An 18,987-nucleotide genomic window follows, 5' to 3' on the forward strand; every position below is an offset into this window, starting at 1 on the left:
ATCTTCTCCAGGGCGATTACAGACGGGCAAAAAATACTGGCCAGCCAGCATCACCCACAGCCCACGAGTGAATTAAAAACTAATCAAAGGCAGAGTATGGAATAACTTGGATATCAGTTTTGGTTGAGCAAAGGATACAGAAGTATTGTGGTTACAGTAAAGGACTGATAATCCAAGAATCTGGACAAGTAATTAAGCAAGAGTGTCGACGTTTCGGGCAGGAGCCCTTCTTCAGGAATCATTCCTGAAGAAGGGCTCATGCCCGAAACGTCGATTCTCCTGTTCCTTGGATGCTGCCTAACCTGCTGTGCTTTTCCAGCAACACATTTTCAGCTCTGATCTCCAGCATCTGCAGTCCTCACTTTCTCCTCCAAGTAATTAAGCAAAGAAACCACTGACGATGGGGAGTTATCAAATGGCACTATATCACCACTCCTCACAGTAGGCCAGTCAAACTCTTGGAATTGCCTCCCTATCAGATTTACTTGCATCCCATGGACTGTAGCTGTTCAAGGCAATAGCTCATCATGATCTTCTCCAGGACAATTCGGGGTCAGCAATAAAATGCAGCCCTACCCAGCAATGCCCACCTCCCTCAAAGAACAAAAACCCACTCTGCAAATTGCAATTTTCAGCAGACTTTCAGTATTATAAATAAGAACTGTGAAGCTGCCAGATTGTTATTGAAGACCCAGCTGGTTTCCTAACGTTCTTTAGGGAAAGAATCCACCACCCTTGCCCAATCTGGGCCAGAGACACACTCCAAGCTCATGCCAATGGGTTTGACTTTCACACTGAAGCAGTGGAAATCTGGAACTACTTTGAGTGTCAATGAACAATAGGGATTGTTGATATCTTTCAAGACAGATTGTCCAGAACTTTTTGTTTAAAAACTGAGTACTTCAGGAGAAACTTGTCCCACTTATGATAGGATCCAGAATGAAGGTGCACAGATTTTAAGCAACTTGTAAATGTAAACACCTGAGACAGAGGTAGAGACAGGTTCAAACGAGTCTTTCATGAAGGGAACTCGACTGTTCTTGGAAAATGAAGAATGTTATGAGGCATTGGTGGGCCAATAGCACTATTCTATGCTTACTTGGAGAGCTAGCACAGCCAGCAAGGATTGAATGGCCTCTTTGTGCTGTAACAATTCTGAAATGCCTCACCAGCTTTTGATTAACCAATCACAGTTTGAAAGAAGTGTTGAATCCAAGGATTTTTACAAGCAAAGCCACCTTGATATCCAATCCTGTTGTAACTGACCTCCTTCCAATTCAATGGAAAGTAATGGTTGTTTGGTAGCATAAAATAGAAATTGCTGAAATAAGACAATTTTGTTGATTGATTTTCATCGTGCACTCATTAGAACCATCCACAAGAGTACCGGGGTAAAGGGAAACCCACCTGTGATGGGAGTCCTGATTGGATGGCAAACTTAATCCCTCCTGGTTCAGGCACTGCTCCTGTCCACTCAACAGCCATTTTCTGATCTATCCCTCAGGACAACACCTAGATTATTGTACCTGCCTGGTTCAACATTTAAACAACTTGGCTGTATCTTTTTATTCATGGGACATGGGCATTGCGGGTTGGGGTAGCATTTATTGCCTATTCCCCACTGCCCTTTACGAGAGGTTTGCCAGAACCACTTCAGAGGGAGTCACATGTAGGTTAGGCCAAGGATAGCAGATTTCTTTCTCTAAATACAGCATTAATGAACTATGTGGGCTTTTACGACAGTGGTTGCAATTCAACTAGCTTTCAATTAGATACTTTAAAATTCAAAATTTCACCATCTGCCATCCTGGGATGCAAACCCATTAGCCTGGAAGGCTGGATTACTAGTCCAGAGATACTACACTACTGTTTTCCCTCATCAGTGTGTTATCAATTAACCATTATATTCACAATGGCAACACCTCTACCAGAGTTCACTTGCCAACTAATCAGTATTCTCCTCTCCTACAGTTTAAAAGCATTTGCTCCTATTTACAGGAATGGTCTTGATAAGTACAAAAAAAATCTTTTCCAGCAATGTGCAAAAGGAAGCTTAATGGCCTGCAATTATTTGTTGCACTTTAAACACCAAGGTCTGACTGTCACAACTGGGAGATGGCTATTGTGAGTAAAGGCTCAAAATAATACATCTTGCAGAAGCTGTTATTCTACGCAATCATTCACTGGCACCTATTGAGAGTCATGATTTAATGGAATTTGATATCTTACCTTGGCATATACACAGCTGTATGATAACCGCATGTAGCGGCAATGATGGTCACAGAGTGGGCACATAATTATTTCTGTTGCTTGGCAGATTTCTTTACTAGATGAGGAAAGAGGAGACAGTGAAATCACATTCCAGGCACTGAGGTAATACACGAGACTTCAGTTATACAATGAGATATGGAGGAGCTCAGACTGTTCCCCTCTGAATGGGGCAAGCTAGGGAACAATCTGCTGTTCAAAATTCTGAAGGGTTAGGACAGACGGAAGGACAAAGTGCTGTTTCCAGTGGCAAGTGAGTCAGTAACGAAAGGACCTTATTTAAAGTGAGTGACAAAAGACAGATGTTATGATGATTTTGAATACTGTGTCTGAAAAGGGTCAATAGAAGCAGATACTGTCAATTGGCATTGGGTAACATTCAGGGCTATAGAACATTGAAATGCAACTTGTTAGATAGCTCTTTCAAATAGAGAGAGTACAGCAATGTGGGTCGAATGGCCTCCATCAGTGTTGTGTAGTAGACCACACAATTTCCTTTTTGGACTATAATGTCAGTCTTTGCTATACAAGCTGAAATAACAGGCAAGTTCTCAAAAGTTGCATAAAACCAAATGGCATACACTTTTACTTGCACAAGGCAATGTTACTACTGGAGCAATTGGATGTCCTGAGACCGAGTGGCACTCGGAGTATTGGAGTTGAGGAAAAACTGCCTGATGACAGCTCTTAGTATAGCCAAACTCCAGTTTGATCCAAGCCTTTAAAGACAGAAGGCCTCCAAATCTGACTGAAAACATGTCTCGCCCCCTCTCCCCCACCACAAAAATGGAAAACACAAAAAAAAAAGCAGGAAATAAATATTAACAAGTCCTAGGTTCACCAGATAACTATAAAAATGAAGAACCATTGTCTTAGCATCAAAAGAAACCGAGACACAATTAATCCAGACTTATGGCCTGAACGATTATTAGAACATTTTTTTCCCTGTCTACATTTTTTTAAACCCACAATGCGTGCATCAAAAGGTTCATCTTTTAACTATTTTATTTGTGAATAAGAAAGAATTTGGGGTTTTAAAAGGGGTGTAGTTCAAGTTGTATAATAATAGATTAAATATCTTCCTGTTTGACTGCTATATTAAAGAATAAATGCGTTTACGATGAATAATTCTCGTGAGAATGATTTTGCCCTGTCCAGTGTCAGTCAGGCAATTGATCTTGGTGACCTGATCAGGGTTACACAAAGAGATGGACTGTCCCACTTACCAAATATGAACAGAGCTTTTCCTGATTAAGTCCTGACACCTGCAACACTACACTTCACAACAAGGAACATTTGCAATACTGAAAATCAGCACCACAACGAACATGAGGTTATTCCAGATTAAGAGACGGAACAGTTAGTTTCCCTCCTCTGGAATATCCCCTCTAGATAAATTTTGAAATCGAGAGCAATGTTGAGGCCCTTTATTTCTCATTTTTAACAATCCATGCTTTATAAAAATTATTCATATAATTGTTGATTGTTTCCAAACTGTAGACAGACCATTCGACCTACCAAGTCCACACTGATCCTCTGAAAAGCATCTCACCCTATACCTTTAACCCTGCATTACCATGGCTAATCCACACAGCCTACACATTCCTGGACACCATGGACAATTGCACACAGCCAATCCACCTAACCTGCGCATCTTTGGACTGTGGGAGGAAACCAGAGCACCCAGAGGAAACCCACGCAGACACCAGGAGAACGTGCAAACTCCACACGGGTAGTCCCCAAGGGTGGAATTGAATCTGGGAACCTGGTGCTGTGAGGCAGCAGTGCTAACCAATGAGCTGTGTTAATCTAAATTAAGAGAATATCAAGAATGACCAGATAAAGTTCAACAAATTCCAGCCATTTTCCCTATAGCCGGTTGGGCAAGACAAATATCCAGCTAACTCAACATTCAAAATAAATGTTTTAAAAATACTAATACGGTCACATGGTCTGACGTGAATTTTACAATGAAATACGATTGGCATTGCAAAGGTTGACAGCATGTCCAGGATAAGTAGAAAAGTTGTGAACCTTCTGCACTTCAAATCCGGAAAACAAATTGAAGAATCGAAAAGGTGGAAGAACAAAATCCATCAGAAATCCAAAAGGTTGCCAGGACTTCGAATTTGCAGCCAAGAGGAAAGTTGGGGTCATTTTTCTGAGACTAGAGGATGCCAGGGGGTGGCTTTATCAAGGTGTTCAAAATAATGAGGGGTTTGGATCAAGTACGCGATTTCTCCCTAGAGTTCTGACCAATATTTGGTCGCTCTCTCACAGAGAGATCAATTACTGGGAACACATACATATATAGAAGGATTAGAGGGAGCATGAGAAAAAACCCTTTTAAAATCCAGAGGGTGGTGAGTGCCTGGAATGCTCTACTTGGGAAAGTGGACAGAAAGTCTGAAAATTTGCACTTGAGGCACTTAACCTGCAATGCTATGAACTGGGTGCTGGCAAATGGGATTAGAATGGGTAACTAGTTTTTATTTGGCCAGTACAGACACAATGGGCTGAATGGCCTCTCTCTGTGCTCTACTTTTCTATGGTTCAATGCATACCACACCAGCCATGGAGGGAGACATTTTCATGTCCCTTCACCTGCTTTCCATGTCAAATATGCAGAGACTACAATTGGATTTATGTTGTGCTTTTCACGAACCCAAAGTGCTTTACAACCAATAACATACTTCATATAGGATGAGTCACAGTGGGCGGCACGGTGGCACAGTGGTTAGCACTGCTGCCTCACAGCGCCCGAGACCCGGGTTCAATTCCCGACTCAGGCGACAGACTGTATGGAGTTTGCACGTTCTCCCCGTGTCTGCGTGGGTTTCCTCCGGGTGCTCAGGTTTCCTCCCACAGTCCAAAGATATGCAGGTCAGGTGAATTGGCCATGCTAAATTGCCCGTAGTGTTAGGTAAGGGGTAAATATAGGGGTATGGGCGGGTTGCGCTTCGGCGGGTCAGTGTGGACTTGTTGGGCCGAAGGGCCTGTTTCCACACTAACGTCTAAATGTTAGAAACATTGCTGCCGGTTTATGAACAGCAAGCTCCTACATCCATGATCTAACTACATAACTTGGTGGCATTGGTTGATGGACAAATATTGGTCAGAACTCTAGGGAGAACTTGCCCTCTTCAAAAAGAAGTGAGAAGGTCTCTTCTTATACCCACTTAGAGGCAGATGTGGTCTTAATCAAATATCTCATCTCAAACGGCAGTACCTCTGACAGTGCAGCACTTGGGATTGACCACAGCCTTGCAGATCAAGGAACCCGGTCATTGTGAGTACCAGCTAGTGAGTCAGACAAAAGGAAAACGGGACAACTGAAGGACACTCTCATCCTGAATGCTATAACCCAGTCACTGTTGAAAGGAATCAGAACTGCAGAATCTCAACCAACCCGCAAAACTAAGAATCTTGAAGTTAAGTGCTTGACTGTCAATGTCAACCTCCACTGCAATGGCAGCAACATTCAAACTGTGCATTCTTCACAAACAATTCAGAGACTGATCAGTATAACTGTCTGGTTTTTAAAACATTTATCCTTTTACACTTGGGTGGGAAGAATTGGGGTGGAGGGACGAGTGTGTCATTTTTTGTTAACTCCAGCCTGGCGCAAATAGATTTCTTTTTCAAAAGGAAAGTTCATCTGGGTCTGGGGAGTATTATATCCACAAGAAAATTAAATGAGTTTTTAAATTAACCTTGTTTCTATCAGTCGAGGGGGGTGGGGGAGTGGAGTCAGTGAATAAAGATAAAAGATAGCCAGCCAATCCATTCCTCACCTCGAAGCTCAAATATTTGGGGTATCCCACCTGTAAGCATAAATTGGGGAACCTTGCCCAGACTCAGTGTAATAACGACAGACAAGAATCTGATGACTTGAATAGTCAATGCCTCTAGTCTACTAACATGCTCAATTACACAAAGAAAAACAAAGTGTCCAAGTTCACCTTGTTTTAAAGTAAAGTAACACTTTAAAAACATAACTTATTCCCACTGGTCACCAAATCAGACACCCCAAACATGATACCAACCCGTACCTTACTTGGCAGTAATCCAGTGTGAAAACTCCATACAAAAACACTAGCAAGCCAACAATGGCAGCCGGGAACAGCATTCCCGTGTACCAACCTAGCCAGGCAAAGTACAGGCCAATCTTCTCACCAAAGTAACGCCTGCAAAGAAAGGAAACAAGTTGTTGTTAAACACGAAGTGATGCTACCTCTCCATGGACATTTCAATACTAGACTAATCCTTAAAGTGATTTCTGAATTCAGGAAGGCATTAGCAAATTCGCTGCAGCAGGCAGTGAGAGAAACATGGATCATTTAGGTTTAGTTGATAACTCTTTTAATACGCCAAGAATTAAACTGATCAGAGGCTGCCGTTGAAGACAATGCTAATGCTGCTTACAAAATAACAGAGGAGGAAAATCTTGAAGATTCCTTAAAGTTCTAGGCCAATGGATCACCAAGCATATTTTTTAAGATAGTTGAAAAAAAAATGACATGTCAGTCCAATTTTTAACAATAATAAATGCAATTGCATGAACAGACACCAATTATACAGATTCTGGTCACATTGGTACAAGATGGATCAGAAGTTGGTACAAGTCTTCCATAAGGCCAAGTTCATGGGACCAGATCAGCTGACACAGTCCTACAGTTTAGACCAGTGGACCTGTTCTCATGTAAAGAGTCAAGTTTAGCCTTGGGTTTCTTCATTCTGCGAAATATCATTGCCTTTCCCTTAATCTTAGATTGTAGCTTTTAATTTATTAAAAAAGATATAGTGCTATTAATTGCTTCATGGTAACCTAGTTTTAAAGGCTCAGCAAATATGATTGTTATTGTTGAACATCACCATCTTTAGCATTCTCATGATTTTAAAAGCAACACAACATTAATAAAGTATCACCCACAATATTGGTTTCAACCTTTTGTGGATGCAAAGTGAACACCATAGAAATTACTCATGTTTCAACACAGCATCAAGTTCCAGTTCTCTCACTGAGAAAGCATAGATGCTTTAAAAAAAAATCTTCTTAATACGCCAAGAATTAAACTGATCAGAGGCTGCCTGGGTCTCCAAATTTGGAGATGCTGGTGTTGGACTGGGGTGTACCAAGTTAAAAATCACAACACCAGGTTTTAATCCAATAGGTTTAAATTGGAAGCACACTAGCTTTCGGAGAGATGCTCCTTCATCAGGTGATAGTCACCTGATGAAGGAGCATCTCTCTGAAAGCTAGTGCTTCCAATTAAACCTGTTGGACTATAACCTGGTGTTGTGTGATTTTTAATCAATTTGGGGCATACAAAGTTAAGAATGTAAATCCAAAACTGGGCTTGCACCAACTTGAAGGTGACAGAGCACCAACTAACTCCAAAAGTGAAGCTGAGAGAGTATCACTTCCAGAGATCTCCATCCTGACATTTCTGGAACGTGACCACAGCAAAACAAACAGCCTCACACCAAAATATATTTATAGCATGAACGTCGTCTTCATTTCAATTTCCCACTCCTTGGCACAAGGATTGAAGAATCTGAAATCCAAGAAACCGGAGGTGAAAAGTATTCATACAAATCTAATGCGAATATATCCAAACTTAATTCAGAGGGAAGGAGCATCATGGCAAGACATACAGGTGCTATTATCAGTCTCTGACAGTTAGGAATTCATGATGAAGGGCTTATGCTCGAAACGTCGAATTCCCTATTCCTGAGATGCTGCCTAACCTGCTGTGCTTTAACCAGCAACACATTTTCAGCTGTGATCTCCAGCATCTGCAGACCTCACTTTTTTACTCTGACAGTTAGGGCAGATGCGAAGTCCTGAAAAGCTCAAAAGTCAGTGGGAAGACAGCTTCAGAAATAGATGGCTCTGACGGGATGGAGAAGAGGTCCTGGAATGCTGTAGAAAACATGGAAATCATGCTAAGTAATATTCGGCTATGTTATTGCTTGTTTCAAGGGTCTCCGGGACAGATATTAACTGAAGAAAATTGTATGTAGTGAATGTTTCCATTTGGCAATTTGTTGTACAAACTACAGCTGTTCCAGCCGAGTGTGGAGACAGCTGGTCACGCCTAACAGAGGTCTGAGTGTCTGTAGGGCTACTGTTGGGGTAAAAAAGGTACAAATCTCTCTTTTTGATGTTTATAATGAGATCATTTCAAAAGTCCTCATACATTGTGACATAATTTGTGTTTTTATTTCTTGTAATAAAAACTTCTATTCTTTCATAGAAGGTATATTGAAAATATTCAGAAGAGGCCGTCAGTCACTGACCTCTACGTAAATAAAAATTTGTTTACGAGCACCATTTCTTAGAAGTCACGGCTTGTGATAAATACTGATTTACCCATCTGTCTGGGTTTCTGATGGTCGCATTTCCGCTTTGAATATTGTTTACCTCAGTTGGGACAAAGCTTGTAGGAATTGAGCTTCCTGGCTCAGCTCTCTCATTTCAGGGTAGGAACCTTTGTGGGCTCATTGTGGTACCTAGAGCCCTGGTCCAGCTGCTCTCATAAGATGAACAGTTTGGTCATAATTCCAAATCACTGTCTGTTAAAGATTCTCAACCAGAATTGTACATACTCAGTTACATTCAGTATTAGTAAACACTGAATTTATGCAGTAAGTGTGTGGATTTATATTTAAAAATCTGGTTGATGGATCTTTATATTCAAAGTCTAACATACAAAGCATATAGTGTTTTACCTGGTTCAGCCATTCTAAGTTATCCAGTCAGTTCTAGTAAAAATGTGATAGTCCCGTTCTCGTGCGATCTCACTTTCTGAGAAAATCATGCAATAACCACACCACGTAAACTAATGCAACCGAAATCGCATTACAGCTAATTCAGCTAAGTTCACATTCTGCAAATAACAGCCTAAAATCTTCAATTGCATTGAAGCCAATTCGCGATGAAGTAACGTGTTAAAGCAGAACCGATTGGATTGTGATTGATGGGGTAGTAGGACAGAGCACACTTCCCACCCCAAATCATAACACTTCTGGTTCGAAAACAATGCAATGAATTGGTTGGATTGTTGGTATTATAAAATATGTGATCAGGAACCGCAGAATATTAAAGTTGTACCGTCACCAAATTCAGACTCGGCTCTGCTCAACGACCACACGTTTCACATACACGCAACTTCAGTGGCCTGTTAAAAGCAACAGATTTTTAAAATTTCTCACTGCAACACAATTTCAGTCCAATCTTGAACACCATGAGAGTTCGCCAAACGTTAATCCATGTCATAGAATTGGAATAGCTTTTTACAATCTATCAAAGACTTCTCAGAGAGAGCGGTCAAAAAGAGCCACATATGGAAGTTTCTCATCTTGTGCTCATCAGAACATAGGCAAAAAAAAAAGTGTTAAATTTCAAGCCATCACAACAAGTTATACCACAGGAGTAAACTATGCTGATTGTTTGGCCAGCCAACTGTGATTGGCCAAGAAGCGTCCTGGATAAAAGGAACGGGTGACAAGCTTCATGAAAACAGTACCAAGAATGGGAGATTTGGTTATGTGCAGAGACTGCAGTAAATGGGGTATTTACAAATAGAGTAGAACAGGTTAAGGATGCAAGAGAAACATTTGAAATCATAAAGGATATGATGCTCTAGACCAGGAGAAGTTACTGTGGAGCCAATAAACAGAACACAAATTAAAGATAACAGACAGAAAGAGTTGTTTGGGAGGGAGAGCACAAGTAGGCAATGGAGTAAGTAATGATCTGGAATACACTGCCCAAGGAGGATTATTAAAACAATTCAATCGTAATCAAAAAGGGGATTTATACAAGGTCGGAGGAAAAACCTGGGGAGCAGGATTAATTAGGTAACTCTTGCCGAAGGGTGTTTCTTATGTGCTTTTATTTTGAACTTGGAGCAAAAGGGAGTTGCTGCATTTTTAAAAGTTACTTTCACTCACTATAACTCACAATGAGTCAGAGTCAGAGATACACAGCACAGAAACATAGACCCTACAGTCCAACTTACTCATGCCTACCAGATATCCTACATTAATTTAATCCCTTTTGCCAGCATTTGGCCCATATCCTTCTAAACCCTTCCTATTCATATACCCTTCCAAATTCCATACACGCACCAGCCTGTGAGAAATAATTGCCCCCTAGATCCTTTTTAAATCTCGCCACCACCCTATGCCCTCTAGTTTTGGACCTGGTTTATTTATTCGATCTATATGCCTCATTATAAACCTAAGGTCACCCCTCAGCCTCTGACGCTCCTGGGAAAACAGCCCCAGTCTATTCCAATCCAATATGGAGGCCAGAAAAAGAAAACTGTGGCTGAAAAAGCTACTCCTTTTTTTGATGTATTTTCAGTGTATTTCCTTCAATTCATGAGCAGAAATTACTGTTTTATAAGCTGTTACGTTATTGACCCCAAAGTTCCAAAACAAAGATCAAAGCAACAGCACATTAAAAAGGAGGAAGGGAGACAAGGCAGTGACCATGTGGGAAGTGATTCAAAACAGAGAAAAAAGCCTACACTGTTGTCCAAACCAGCAGTGAACCTGCACAGCTGCTGCCTGCTTTTAGTCTCGAGACAGTTGGTGTTTACACTGCATTTTGCAAACAGCAACGGGTGCTGTTTGCAATGTAACTGCAATGAGAATGTGGGCACAGAGCATGCTTCACCCAGAGACAGACTGCTGATTGAAAAACCAATTAGGAAGAGTTGTGGAACCCAGGATCATCTGTATGACTAAACTCTCCAACCTGGTTCCTGGACACATGAACAATACACATGGGTGTTCTCCACTCTACAAGAGACATTTCTTTCTCTGTCTGCAGTGAAGTAGCCAAATCCTGAAAGATAGCTAGCTATTCTCTCACCATTTGTATTAATTGCTGCCTCAAATGTGTGACTGAGAAATTGAAAAATTAATGCATTAACTCACCCCCTCCTGTATTTTCAGCAAAAAACTCAAAAGGGCTTGGTTTCAAAGAAGCCAAAACAGACCTTTCATTGAGGAGGAGAAAGTGAGAACTGCAGATGCTGGAGATCAGAGCTGAAAAATGTGTTTCTGGAAAAACGCAGCAGGTCAGGCAGCATCCAAGGAGCAGGAGAATCGACATTTCGGGCATAAGCCCTTCTTCAGGAATGACCTTTCTGAGTAAAAAGTGAGGTCTGGAGATGCTGGAGATCAGAGCTGAAAATGTGTTGTTGGTTAAAGCGCAGCAGGTCAGGCAGCATCCAAGGAACAGGAAATTTGAAATTCAGGATTCCTGATGAAGGGCTTTTGCCCGAAACGTCGAATTTCCTGTTCCTTGCTCTGCTGCGCTTTGACCTTTCTATGAGCCTTGTATCGAATAGTGCTCCCCCAATATTTTCTCCTCCACTCATTACAGCTGTGTTTGTCTGTCTGGGTCTTGATGCATCTGTCAGCTAGTTGTGTTGATATTTTTAAAAGGCGTTAAGAATGATTTTATTTGTAATAAAATGGTAGTTCACGTCAAGTACAGAAACCCGGTCGGTGTTTTCTGCTAATGAGAGTCTGTCAGAGGTCGTTTGGGGACTTGGATTAAAACTTTAACTTTTGATAACGACCCCAGCTTTAGTGGGCTCAAATGTCAGTGCATTTTCCCCCAAAGGAGTTGAAACACAAGTACAATGGCCAAAGTGGCCATCTTTCGTGCCAAGATATACAGAGAGGGAGCCAAATTAGATGGTTCAATAACAAATGACTGCTTGACCAAACGTTGCAGAAGGACATTAAGAGGTTACCTGACTAGGTCGAGTGGCTGATACTTATACCACACACCCCACCAGGCCCAGCATTCAAACAGCAGGTGACGGTGGTTCACAGCTCCATGAGTCTTAATGGAATTTTTGCTTCTGTGGCTTCCCTGAAGAATGCACAAAGAGAAAATCCTTTTGTCTAAACTGGGTTGAGCAATTCATTGGCTATTCCAGATCATAAATGTAGCATTTTGCTTTAGACAATATGGCTGATGAATAAAAATGATGGTTAAAACAAATTTTTCATTTAATTTGGCACCTCAAAAGTGTAGGATTAGTGCAATTAAGTACACTCCCTCTCACCCAGCTACCCATAAACTGGTGTCATAAAAAAAGATTATTTTAAAAAATTGTTTAAACAGGTTCCACTTGTAAAGGGAATGGTGTCTTTATTCTGGGAATGACAATGGAATATGTGCAAAACCAACTAGTGCTATAAGATCACATTGAACTGAAGGCGAGTCTGTAGGGTTCTGGGTAAAATGTCCTCTTCTACTGTCCTTAAGTGTTCAATAAGCGCATTGCTATTCACTGAATTTGTAATTCTCATTACAACAACCCTGATGTAGGAATGTAGGAGGTGGAGGTTGCAAGAAACAACCATAAACACCAACGTGTAAGAAGTGAATCAATTTCAGCAGCGACACGGCTATTAGCCGAAAGCACTTGGCAATGATATGCCGTGATTTTCCGATGTTCCCTATTCACTGGATTAAGACACTCAGATTGAATGAACTGTGATTTTGTTTTGAAAACAAGCCTAGCCTAACTCTCGAGGGTTCTGGACTCAAGAGCATGTACCTACAAGTTATTTTAATTTTACAGTGCAAGATACCATATTTACCTCATGAAGTGGGAATGCAGCCTCATAGGTGCTATTTCCAAGTAAACGATTAAGTCCTGTTAAAAACAAAATGAATATTAAAGCTGCTAAAATGAAATAATCTACTTACCAATCGTCAAAATTACTTACATCTCTGTTTAATATAAAAAAAACCCACCATCTCACCTCCTGTTTGTTGATTTCCCGTTTCAATGAACCTTCTACAAGTCAGCCAAGTCCTAGATTTATATGGGGTGCTTAAGATCAGTCATATGGGTACTGTGTGTTTTGATTCAGTTACAACCTGATGAGGCTCACGAAAACCATAAAGTGAAATGAGTTGGATTCAAACATCAGGAGTGTTTGACTATTGGAGTTAAGAATCAACCACCTTTCACTGATCACTAAAGGAGATTTGTAATTTTTTTTAAAAAAAAAGGGACATATGCTTTTGAGCCAGTGATACATGTGATGTGGATGAAGCAGATTTTGAAATGAATTAAAAAGATTCATTAACCAATAGAAGGACTTCACGGTTTGTCAGAAGGATTTCATATTCCACTTGTAGAAAGGAAAAACTACATGTAGAACTGCAGGAGACTCAAACATGTGATTTTGTTCCACTTAGCTTAGGACAGTCAGTGGATTTTCTTGGTGTTCAAGCCTATTGTACACAGAAGTAAACATTTTAAAAAAATGCCAGGCTGTAAATGGACAGAAAGTAGGCTTCAAAGTCTTGTGGAAGATTCAACATTACTTAAAATTATGAGTGACTGCTTCATAAATAATGCTGGGATGCATGTTGTTGGACATCTTTAATATTCCAAGGCACAAGAGTGCCAATTGTTAAGAGCACTCATTACATCAGCAAGATCATTGGGCCAATGAATTTCTCTAAACTGTATTTATGGTGATTTTTTTTTCTCTTTAAAACAAAGAACAGTTGAAAGTGCCACAGCAAACGTGTTGCAGATAACCCTCACGAAACACGAGCAATGCAGTTATTGGCAATTTGCTGTCCAGTTAACTGAAAGATTTTAAAATCACTTCATTCATTGTTTCAGCTCATGATACTCCCACATTACTTTCTAAAACATAAAATATTTCTTATTTCACAACAATCTTCTTTGGCTCAATGTGGATGTTGCACAATAATTTGTGTAATTAGCTGAAAACAATGGATGGACTGAAGAAAATTGAAACTTTTAATTAACCGTATAAAACCCTAGCAATCATTAATTCACTAATGTTTGTTGTCAAATCTGTGCCGTTTCCCTGAAATTGTAGTAGACTGAAATGCAGATACACCAGGTCCTTGAATGTTGTTGTTTCGCTGCTGCGAGTGATTATTCTCCTACGCAATACATTGGGAGGATACCAATGACCATCCATTTCAGTTCACTGGATAATCAGAAAATCAGAGATTGAAGCAGTGCTGAATACTAAAAGCCATTCAGCTGTAATTGAAAACCATGAGACCCAGTCTTCCCTCTTACATTCACTCTATGAAATAATTCGATGGTGTTGTCAAGATTTAGAGATTGTCATGGTGACAGCATTCTTGCACACAAGAGTAAAGAACAATTGAGAGCTTTTTGACAAACTGAGATAGCATTGGATATAAACTCGTCTTTATTCAACTCAAAAAAATGCTCATTTGAAACAAAGTATTGATGAATTACCAAGAAATCTTGATTATTTGTAGATCAAGTAATCTGGGCCAATATTATTGGGAACAGGTGGGTTAAAGCACTGGCAACATATCTAATGAGCAAAGAAGCCCAGCCGGCATTGGATAGAAAATCCCTTTTAATGACTAAAATCCACAATGAAACTACCCCTATAGCATGTTTTTGGTGTGTGTTAACATGCATCTACTGATGATCAATAAAATAATTACCAGTTTATCACACATGCTTCTACACTTTCAAACAAAGGGGAAACTTAATTTGTGGATTATGATAGGCTTGGTGGTGATGTTAATTAGATTGGGGTAACAGACTGCACTCAGTTCTTTAAAGTCAAAGATCATGTTTATACTGTACTTTGATTACACAAATGCCTTACATTCCCATTTATAAATGGAAGCTCTCCTATACCAATAGGTCACATTGTAATTACACTTTCATCAGTGGGGACACTAGAACTTACTCAAACATCCCATTATAAATTAACAATTTGACAGGGAGGAATTGCCAAAGGCAAAATATTTAAAATACAATTCATATTGAAATATTATGCTGCATTTGCACCATCCACACAGATTTAACTGCTTTACAAATTGGCAATGTGTCACCAACATTCACTCATCTCCTCAGAATAAAGCCACAAGACTCACCGATCTTGTTCTTGCCCTCTTCATATTTGACCCTTTGTAAAATGTGGTGCAGAATTCTGCTTCGCGTTGCATTGTTGAAGAACGTGTCTTTGTTGTTTATAATGAAGCTGAAATTATAATGGAAGGGATTTTGCAGTCACCACTTTTAATGCACACGTGGGGAATGATAAAGAATATCGTTCTCGTGGAGTTGGATTTTTTTTTGCTCTAAGGAGGCCCGGAAGAAGCAATTCAACATACCCTAATCTTCCAAGAAATAAAGATAAATCCCAAACTTGTTATTTCCTGATGTTATTCCCCAGAAGACAACAAGCAACAAATTCATTAGAACATATCCAAATACAAACTCCTTGCCCAAGTTCCACCAATTTGAACTTGGGAATATCATCATTATTTGTTCATGATCACAGGGTCAAGCCCCTGGACAGTACTGTGGCATTGTCTTCACCATGTGGACTGAATGGTTCAGGAAGGCAATTTACCACCATTCCCTCAAAAAGTGATTTGGGATCAACAATAAATATGACACCATTAGTATATCAGTCACCACAGAAGATTTTGTAACCAAACTGTGCACTTTAAATATTCCATGCTGGATTAAAGAACTCCAGCAGCTCAGTAAGTGATGCTTTGTACCCGGTCATGGTAAATGAGTTGGAGGAAGAGAGTCTTTAAGTGCAGGCACTCTACATGATGTTGCCAATGAACACAGGCATGTTCCAACTGGATTAGAAATAAAAAAAAACACACAAGAGGAGAAAGCGGTGAAGGCTGCAGAGCTCAGAGTGAGTTCAGAAGCATGGAACATAGTCTTTGTGGACTGAGGAACAGAATTATTCTGACCCACTGAGCATTTCCATTCATGTATTTTAAGTTGCGGTCTGCAGCATTTCCAGTGTTCAGATATTCGACCAGCCTAAAGACCTTTGAGTTACATCAACGGCTAGCAAAATAATCATGCTAGCCAAAGGGATGTATTTCACTTTCTAGATCAAACTGAACTCTTTAGTAATGGTCAACATAGTTTCAGAGGGAGCACATCCTGTTATCCTGTGTCTCTCAAGTCATTGAGGGGGCTGTAGAATATTCTATGATACAATAAAGATGTCAAATCAAGATTACTGCACATGTTTAAGGTATGGACACCCAAAGTAAAACTGCAGCTAACGAAATCATTGAACAGAGCAGGTTATGATCAAGAGGTAGATGCTGGACTGTTGAGATACCCAGATTCCTAGAAGCACTGTTTCTCAAATCACAAATTGTTATGATGCATAAAACAGACTCAGTGTACAGTAAAATGATGTGGATTGGACTAAGCAAGTTGACCAAATTTGGAGATTCAAATACTGATCCTCAAATGTTTCAAGACAAACTATTAGGGAGGAATGGTCCAAAAATGAGGGAAGAGTTTAGAACTGATGTAAAGGAGGAGGTCTTCTCCACCCAAGTGAGAGAACACCGTCTCCATTCACATTAAACACTATAGGAATTTAGAACTGGCAATTTCGTGAAAGACGTTAATAAGATCTTGTTAACTACAACCACATTACGTTATAAAATGTGAGTCATCAGTTTGTGACAGTTGCACCACGTTCATCAGGCAATTAACAGGTTCCCAAAAATCCAATTCCCTTGACAATTCCCTCAACACTGATCAGTGGAATAATGAAGGTATGCACACCTGCAGTCTGTGATTAGCCAGGCTCTGTTTTAATGGGAATATTCACTTTCAATAAAGTGCAAACTACTGCTAAAAATTGACTCCAATTATAGGTAATTCAGGAGGTGATCGATGCGGATCAAACTATTTGGTAAAACGAACAAGGGCAGGGCTAATACAATTAATGGTCAAGTCAAATAGAGACCAAGGGGTTCAAGTATATAATTCATTGAAAGTTGCATCACAGGTAGATCGGGTGGTTAAGGCTGCTTTTAGCACACTTGCCTTCATTGCTCAGACGACTAATTATTGGAGTTTGGACATCGTGTTGATATGGTACAGGATGTTGGCGAGGCTGGTTCTGGGGTTGTGTACAGTCCTGGTCGCCCTGTTATAAGTAGGATATTATTAAATTGGAAATGGTTCAGAAAAACTATTTACCAGGATACTGCTGAGAATGGACAGTTTTGAGTTAAGGAGATGCTGTGTAGGCTGGGATTTTTTCCCACTGGAGCATAGAAGGTTGAAGAGTGACCGTATTTAGGTTTATAAAAAAGGTCATGAGGGGCATATATAAAGGTGATTAGCAAATATCTTTTACTTAGGGTAGGAGAATTCAAAAACTTAGATGGCATAACTTCAAGGTGAGGGGGCAAAGATTTAAAAAAAAAAGGACTGGAGGGGCAACTGTTTCCACCAATAAGGTGGTTCATATGTGGAATAAACTGCCAGAAGTAGTGGTAATGCAGGTACAGTTACAACATTTAAAAAGTCATTTGAACAGTACATGAATAGGAAGTGTTTATGAGGGATATGGGTCAAATGCAGGTAAGTGGGACTAGTTTAATTTGGGCCTAGTTTAATTTGGTAAGCATGGTCAAGTTGAATCGAAAGGTCATAGAGCATGGAAAGAAACCCTATCCATTGGCCAATAGAGATTGTACATCAGCAAATCTCAACAGATTTGTTAATCCCTTTGGAGAATGGAGTTAGATCAACAGAGACTCAATAATTAACAGCCAAGGAATCTAGTTCATTCAAGAAAGTACCTAATCTAACATTTCAAACTGCATTTTGAGCAAGATATTTGCATCTGCCTCACTGATCCTCAAGACAAGACTTGCTGTTATTATCTCAAAGCACAGTTCAGGCATACAAAAACAGATTTGATACCAACTTTCAAATGAAGAGTGGACATAATTTAAACATGAAAATGTTTGGACTGCTTTGAGAAGAGAGCAAATGAGTGGGATTAAAAGTGGGAATATCATATGATGGACCAAATGATCTTGTTCCATGCATAATGATCCAATATGTCCAGGACTAATTACTACCGACACACTCAGAAATCAAAGCCATGAAATGATACAAAAGTTTGGCCAGCGGTACTAGACGGGAGGGTTGTATATTTCATACTTTGCTGGAATGGATAATATCCGATAACAGAAACCACCACCTTTCCAGCCACATTGAGTCAAATGAGCTCAGTTCTTTCTCCGCGGTCAGTGTGCATTATCACATTAAAGTTCAGAGAAACTTTCCTTCACCCTAGCTCCTGGACGATTGAAGTGAACGAGGGAATATTATAATATAAATTAATCCCTTTTGAATTGTATATGCTGAATTAGTTTGTGCTCTTTTCCAGTGATTTGCACTTTGCAAAGCAGCATGGAGGAAGAACAACCACATTAATTTTGCATTGACTAACTGCAGAGATAAACTGGAGGTTTTCCATTGCAAAGTATATTTGCTGGTTCAGGAAGTCTCACAGCTAATCAGGCATTCACTGATATTGATCAAATAATGCACAGGCTGAGCTATAAATCTTTCCAAGTGAGTCAGGGAGCAGATACTATCCTGGCATTAAATCGCAGAGCAATTATAAAAATCGGACATGTGCCAAGAGGGAGATGGAGGAATGCAGACATTCAAGGGTGGCATAGGCTGTGGAGACACAGAGGGATGAGGTTACACAACTGAACGAGGAGGTTAAGAATTTTACAGTTACACTTCATGACAACTTTCAGAGCTTTCTAGTGCAAGCACCAGCCATGGCTGACTTGCATCAGAGTCAGAAAAGTCTGGGCTCATGTCTCGAGGC

At 40.1% G+C, this 18,987-nt stretch overlaps 1 protein-coding gene across 1 annotated transcript in view; it reads right to left on the reverse strand.

The window, feature by feature from the left end:
• The window catches only part of LOC132825045 (anoctamin-4), a 180,132-nt gene that overhangs the window by 29,089 nt on the left and 132,056 nt on the right, over positions 1–18,987 (reverse strand). The window contains exons 11-15 of the mRNA XM_060840051.1: positions 15,224–15,330; positions 12,907–12,962; positions 12,048–12,169; positions 6,321–6,455; positions 2,230–2,326 (exon numbers count right to left, since the gene is read on the reverse strand). Coding sequence (XP_060696034.1) covers positions 2,230–2,326; positions 6,321–6,455; positions 12,048–12,169; positions 12,907–12,962; positions 15,224–15,330 — 517 coding nt within the window. The remainder of the gene's footprint in view (positions 1–2,229; positions 2,327–6,320; positions 6,456–12,047; positions 12,170–12,906; positions 12,963–15,223; positions 15,331–18,987) is intronic.

The sequence above is a fragment of the Hemiscyllium ocellatum genome, chromosome 19 (genome assembly GCF_020745735.1).
Source record: "Hemiscyllium ocellatum isolate sHemOce1 chromosome 19, sHemOce1.pat.X.cur, whole genome shotgun sequence".
In the NCBI taxonomy this organism is placed as follows: Eukaryota; Metazoa; Chordata; class Chondrichthyes; order Orectolobiformes; family Hemiscylliidae; genus Hemiscyllium; species Hemiscyllium ocellatum.